At 45.3% G+C, this 7,500-nt stretch overlaps 1 protein-coding gene across 1 annotated transcript in view; it reads left to right on the top strand.

The window, feature by feature from the left end:
• epha4b (eph receptor A4b) overlaps positions 1 to 7,500 on the top strand; it is a 345,029-nt gene that overhangs the window by 285,748 nt on the left and 51,781 nt on the right. The window contains exons 10-11 of the mRNA XM_063219765.1: positions 883 to 950; positions 4,253 to 4,378. Coding sequence (XP_063075835.1) covers positions 883 to 950; positions 4,253 to 4,378 — 194 coding nt within the window. The remainder of the gene's footprint in view (positions 1 to 882; positions 951 to 4,252; positions 4,379 to 7,500) is intronic.

Here is a 7,500-nt window from a genome sequence, read left to right as displayed (position 1 = left end):
ACACGGACACACACATGCTCGCTCACACACACACACACAACCATAGACACACACACACACACACACACACACACCACACACACACCACACACACACACCACACACACACACACACACACACACACACACACACACACACACACACACACACACACACACACACACACACACACATATATACACACACACACACAGACACACACTACATGCTGTGTTTTGGCTTAATGGGCATCTACACACAATCCAACAATTCACCACAACTAGTGCAATCTTTGAATGAAAAAAATATAAAATAAATAAATAAAAAACAGAAAATCTATGACGGCCTTGGAGACCTGGATGCGAAAGTGTGGAGTTTGCAGTATAAAATTGCTTATTGTTTTTCCCCATCTCAGCTGTTCTTTCTGGATTTTTTTCCTCAGACACTGTGCAAAGAAATCCCGCACACTGTCCATTCCACCAACACACTGTCCATTCCACCAACACACTGTCCATTCCACCAACACACTGTCCATTCCACCAACACACTGTCCATTCCACCAACACACTGTCCATTCCATCCACCAACACACTGTCCATTCCACCAACACACTGTCCATTCCACCAACACACTGTCCATTCCACCAACACACTGTCCATTCCACAATACAAAGTTTCTGACATCTGACCTAAAGAAGCACCTTGCGACCATGAATGACAACCCAGCTGGGATAATATCCTACATGCCTGACCTGTCCTATGCAACTATAGAGTTGTGCAAAAGCGTAATTTTGGACTGTTTTGGATTTTTTCCTCAGACACTGTGGAGTTTGCAATAGAAAATTGCTGAGTTTTCCCCCATCTCATCGGTTCTTTCTGTTTTGTTATTTTGTGTTTCCTCAGACACTGCGGCTACATCAAGGCCAAGCAGGACCCAGATGAGGACAAGATGCAGTTTCAGCACGGAAGAGGTAAGGCACCACTAACGCACGCACGCACGCACGCACTCACGCACGCACGCACGCACGCACGCACGCACGCACGCACGCACGCACGCATATTTTGACCAGGACTCCCTGGCAGAAGAGACTGTAGTCTCAATGGGACAATTCTGGCTATATAAAGGATAAATGAAAATGAAACGCGCGCACGCACGCACACACGCGCCCACACACACACGCACAGTCACTCACACACATGCATGTAGACATATTATATTATAGTTATTAGTCTAATTGCAAAAAATATGGAAATAGATTCTTTTCATGCTTTTTATTACATTGAACAACTTATGATGTTTGTGCTTCACACATGTGTGATATAGCCTACTTCTAATATATATATATATGCAGGGGTGCACATAACTGGTACGCAGGTGCGAATGCGCACAACAAATTAGCAATGCGTACTGCCACCTTGTTCACTACAGCGCACTATCTAACACACTTACTATCCCTCCTGAAAGATTTCACGAGACTGTTGATGTTGATGAATGGTCAAATATGTCCAAAAAGAAACAGACAACAGTAGCCTAATCAGTTTCTTTGGAGTTTCGGTAACAACAAAGAAAATTGAGTCAGAGATTTAAAAAAAACTTTCCTAGAAGTGGCTCCAAGTGCCGTAGCTTGAGGCTAATGATGAGCGGACAGAAAGTGCCAGTCCCTTGAAATGCGGAATCGTTCCGTATGTGGCAGTGAAATCATGCGTTCTGTGTTGAACAGGTAAGGGACGCGATATGTCCCGTTTTCTCATGAATGCCTAAAAATAGACATGTCACTCGCATATCAACTGTAAATCTAACGACCGAGTTGAGCTCCTGAGGCTCTCTCCTCCCGCCATAATTATGGAATTGTGCCGACTGTTAACTCAGTAGAATGGACGCGCAACCCGTCATTCTCATTGGCAACTCTGATGCATAGAAGTTAAAAACTGAAAGCATGCATGCATGCGCGTGGCTTCTTAAATGCACGCAATTCCCGGCCAGGTCCACTTCTTAATTTCGTCAGCTTCCTGGCACCGTATACAAGTTTATTCCCCGTCTGTGCATCAGATAGAAGGCATGACGGCGAAATCGGCAAAACACATGAAATCCAGACAATAATCACTTAACTTGAAGATTACCTGTTGACCATTTGTAGGCTAATTAAGAAGATTTAAAGAATACCAAACTAACAACATTTTTGATTAGGCTACCTTGCACCAGTTGCATTAGCCTTCAAACAACATGTCTCAACGTTTGTGATGATCATGTGTTATCCTCCAACACTGCGGACAGTGGACTTGGTAATTTACTTTGTAATTTATTTACTTATTTATTCATTTTTTATTAGGCCTATTATGACCGCGGATGAGGTGCCTACCAAAACATATTTGCTGGTGCGCATATGAGTAACACCCTAAAAAATGTATGTGCACCCCTGTATACAGTATATGTAATATACTTGCATGTACTGTACTTAGATGTAACATAATAGATACGTACGTATACTGTATGTATAAAAGGTAACATAAAATACATAAAAATATCTTAAAGGGACACTGTGTGAGATTTTTAGTTGTTTATTTCCAGAATTCATGCTTCCCATTCATTAATGTTACCTTTTTTTATCAATACTTACCACCACCATCACATTCTAAGTATTCGTTATGACTGAAAAAATTGCACTTTTCTTACATGAAAAGGGGGATCTTCTCCATGGTCCGCCATTTTGAATTTCCAGATATAGCCATTTTTAGCTGCAAAAATGACTATACTTGGACCATACTAGAAAGTATTAGTTTATTACTTTGGAAACTTTCATGAAAAGATCAAATTTGGCAATAGGCAGCCCATTTGCAATTTGCAGCATAGTTGCAGTACCCTTTTTGTCAATATTTCAGCGAAGCAACAGCGGCGCACGGCGGCGGCGCACGTAGGTTGCAGCAGCCCCTTGCTTTCCCAACTTTCAGTGTTTATTTGTGTTAAAATGTGTCTTTCGAAATGTCTATCGTCGGAAAATATGTCGGAACGCACGTACAGTCGGCAACAGCTGTTGCAGATAAGAAGGGACAACTTAAGCTATTTCAGAATGTGTATTTCATTATTATGAAGCCATTCTAAAGTCGATTTGCTTCTAAAGTATGGGTTGTTGTCACATTTCAGCACCCATCCTCTTGTGTGCTTCAACTGTGTGACAGACTACCTCACTTTTTTCTGTAAAATATCTCGATAAACTTCTGAGTTCATTGTTCCACTGATAATAGCAAACTGAAAAGGGCCTGGGGCAGCAAGGTAGCCACATATAATGATGCTCCCGCCACCATACTCAAAGGTGGAGATGATGTCTTGGTGAAGGTGTGGTTCTCCAGTTCTCCTCCAAACATGACATTGTGTGTTCCCCTGAACAATTCAACTTTGGTTTCAACGTTGGTCTACAGAATATTTTGCAGTAATTCTATGAAGCATATAAATGCTTTTTCGCAAACCTCAAAGGTGCAGCAATATTTTTTTGGACAGAAACCCCATTCATTTTAGATTGGCAGAATTAATCCCATTTTTAGCTATTCTTGGTTACATCTCCTCTTCTGAGTATGGTGGCGGGAGCATCATTATATGCGGCTACCTTGCTGCCTCAGGCCCTTGACAGTTTGCTATTATCAGTGGAACAATGAACTCAAGTTTATTGTGATATTTACAGAAAAAAACATGAGGAAGTCTGTCACACAGTTGAAGCACACAAGAGTATGGGTCCTGAAATGTGACAACAACCCATACTTTAGAAGCAAATCGACTTTAGAATGGCTTCATAATAATGAAATACACATTCTGAAATAGCCCAGTCAAAGCCCTGACAAAAAACAATTGAGATTATATGGCATGAAGTCAAGAAAGCTATGCACTCCAGACATCCCATAAACCTTGCTGATGAGAGGCAGTTCTCTAAAGAAGAGGGAGACAAGATACAAACAGATTGTTTTGTTAATCTGATCTGCAACTACAGGACAACTCTGGTTGATGATATTGCAACTAACTGATTGTTAAATGCTACTTAAAGCAAGGGTGTACTTACTTATGCCCTACTCTCCTGTGAATGTTATGGCCTTATGACCAATAAAAATATGATAACATGTAAATGTTTGGGTGGAATTAATTAAAGCAGACTCTGATTGTTCCTTCTTGAGATTGCCGGGAAGATCAGACCATGTTTTATGATCAATTTTGACAGAAATGTAAGAAATTTCAAAGGGTGTACAAACTTTTTTCTGGGACTGTATATCTCCTTTCTTCCTGCAGTGAAGCTGCCGGGCAGTCGTACCTACATCCACCCCCACACCTATGAGGACCCCAACCAGGCGGTACGGGACTTCGCCAAGGAGATCGACGCCTCTAGCATTCGCATCGAGCGCGTTATCGGCGCAGGTCAGTAGAATATATACACACACACATGCGGACACGTGCACACACATGCACACACACACACGCAAGATTGTGCACCTTGTTGCAGGCCAGTGGAATACTGTACTTACTGGCCATCAGGAGAGTATAGCATCAGATTCTAAGCTCTGTGTTCAACCAACTCCAAAGAAATTCATCAAATTCAGTTTCCACACTGTAATTAAACCAAGCTACTTTTGATATCAACCAGCTCTAAAATTGGATCAAATTCGGTTTCCTTACAGTAAAAATAATCTCCTTTGGATATACTACACATATTGTGACTGGAATGAGAATCCTCCATACAGACAGAGCGAGTTGGATATATACATATTTAACCCTTGCCTTGCCAGGTCTGCATGTCATCACACCAGGGCCCGGTATATATAACCCCGATGGCTTGCAGTGTTTATTTAATCAATGACTCAAGAGCTATTCCTGCACCTCAACGATACGCGAGCACTTAGTACCAACAGACAGGCCATGAGACTGTCTGGCACCCCCCCCCCTCTCCCTCTCTCTCTCTCTCTCTCTCTCTCTCTCTCTCTCTCTCTCTCTCTCTCTCTCTCTCTCCCTCTCTCCCTATATCTCCTTCTCACAATGCCCCTACCCCCTTTTCTCTCTTTATCTATCTCTTTCTATCTTTCTCTCTCCCTCTCTCTCCTCCTCTCGCTCGCTCGCTCGCTCTCTCTCTCTCTCTCTCTCTCTCTCTCTCTCTCTCTCTCTCTCTCTCTCTTTCTCTTTCTCTTTCTCTATTCCACTCACTCCCTCTTCTCCCATCTCCAGCACCCGCTGAAAAGTGCTTTTAGGCCCAGATCTCCTTTCACTGAGAGCTCATTTATCACTGGAAAGCCCGTGCTTTTGTTTTAGTCGTAATTATAGACCATCAAAGAGGTTTATGTATTCTGAGTCCCACTCACTTCATTCAACACTGCTGCTCCCCCCCTTCTCATCCTGTCGTCCTTCGTATCTCTCTCTCTCTCTCTCTCTCTCTCTCTCTCTCTCTCTCTCTCTCTCTCTCTCTCTCTCTCTCTCTCTCTCTCTCTCTCTCTCTCTCTCTCTCTCTTTCTCTTTGTTTCTCCAGCTCTTTCTCTTCCAAGATATGACTCACAGCATGTGTGTGTGTGTGTGTGTATGTGTGTGAGTGTGTGTGTGCGCATGCACTTATCTGTGTGTGTATGTGTGTGTGCGTGCGTGCCTGTGTGTATGTGCGTCTGTGTGCATGTCTGTGCATCTGTGTGTGTGTGTGTGTGTGCCTGTGTCTTGGTCTGGGTATGTGTATGCGTTCGCTGCTTTCACTGCCTGTTGAAAAGGTGTGAAAAGCCTGAAATGCATGCAGCAGCTCTCACCCGCTAGACCTGCCAGACGACTCTCATCTCCTCTCCTCTTCCTGCCAGACGGCCCTTTGATGGCGGCCTTAAGTTACTCAACCTCTCCTCTCCTCTCCTCTCCTCTCCTCTCCTCTCCTCTCCTCTCCTCTCCTCTCCTCTCCTCTCTTCTCCCCTCCTCTCCTCTCCTCTCCTCTCCTCTCCTCTCCTCTCCTCTCCCCACCTGTCTCTCCTCTCCTCACTCTCCTCTTCTCTCCTCTCCTCTCTCCTCTCCTCTCCTCTCCTCTCCTCTCCTCCTCCTCCTCTCATCACCTCTCCTCTCCTCTCCTCTCCTCTCCTCTCCTCTCCTCCTCTCCCTCCTCCTCTCTTCTCTTCTCCTCTCCTCTCCTCTCCTCTCCTCTCCTCTCCTCACCTCTCCTCTCCTCTCCTCTCCTCAATCCCTGCTCTCCTCTCCTCTCCTATCCTCTCCTCTCCTCTCCTCTCCCGTTCCCTTTTCTCTTCTCCTCTCCTCTCCTCTCCTCTCCTCTCCTCTCCTCTCCTCTCCTCTCCTCTCCTCTCCTCTCCTCTCCTCTCCTCCCCTGCCCTGTCCTGTCCTGTCCTGTCCTGTCCTGTCCTCTCATGTCCTCTCCTCTATTCTTCTCTTCTCTTCTCTTCTCTTCTCTTCTCTTCTCTTCTCTTCTCTTCTCTTCTCTTCTCTTCTCTTCTCTTCTCTTCTCTTCTCTTCTCTTCTCTTCTCTTCTCTTCTCTTCTCCTCTGTCCTCTCCTCTCCTCTCCTCTCCTCTATCTGGAGTGTCATATCTCTCTCTCTCCTTTATCCCAATCTGCCCTTACAGAGCAGGAGCAGAGGAAATGTCGACAAGCTAGGTGACAGCCTGTCTGTGTGTCTAGTTCGCTGATGGCCATTTCAGTCTCTCAATGCTTCCTAAATGATACCCTATCACTGTTTACTAATATACAGTAACTCCCTGCTTCCTAAATGATACCCTATATACAGAGACTCATTTGCTAGACGACAGCCTGACTAAATGACTAAACTACATTAGGTGGCCTGTGTTGTAATGTAACCCACAGACTGCTCAATAGAGCAGGGATGGGCAACTGGAGTCCCGCGGGCAACATGCAGCCTGCATCCTATCCTCACTCAGCGCGGCCCTTAAATAAAGCAATAAGTAACTCTCTCCCCTCTCTCCTCTCTCCTCTCTCCTCTCTCCTCTCCTCTCTTCTCTCCTCTCTCCCCTCTCTCTCCTCTCTCATCTCTCCTCTCTCCTCTCTCTCCTCTCTCCCCTCTCTCTCCTCTCTCCTCTCTCCTCTCTCCTCTCTCCTGTGCGTTTCACAAGGGAGTTTGGGGAGGTGTACAGCGTAAATCTCTCCTCTCTCCTCTCTCCCCTCTCTCCCCTCTCTCTCCTCTCTCCCCTTTCTCCTCTCTCTCCTCTCCTTTCTCCTCTCCTCTCTCTCCTCTCTCCTCTCTCCTCTCTCCTGTGCGTCTCTCAAGGGAGTTTTGGGAGCTGTACAGCATAACTCTCTCCTCTCTCCTTTCTCCTCTCTCCTTTCTCCTTTCTCCTCTCTCCTCTCTCCTCTCTCCTCTCTATCCTCTCCTCTCTCTCCCCTCTCTCTCCTCTCTCCTCTCTCCTGTGCGTCTCACAAGGGAGTTTGGGGAGGTGTACAGCGTAAAGCGGCATACACACACAAAGCTAGCTTTTCGCTTGCTCGCCTACTCGCCACTCTTTCATGGAACGTTCACTGAAAGTTCCCGCGGCTTTAACTGCCAATGAACAGGCG

This window comes from Engraulis encrasicolus, chromosome 16, assembly GCF_034702125.1.
Source record: "Engraulis encrasicolus isolate BLACKSEA-1 chromosome 16, IST_EnEncr_1.0, whole genome shotgun sequence".
NCBI classification, from domain to species: domain Eukaryota; kingdom Metazoa; phylum Chordata; class Actinopteri; order Clupeiformes; family Engraulidae; genus Engraulis; species Engraulis encrasicolus.
The sequence above is the reverse complement of the archived record's forward strand: the minus strand, read 5'-3'. Positions and strand labels throughout refer to the sequence as shown.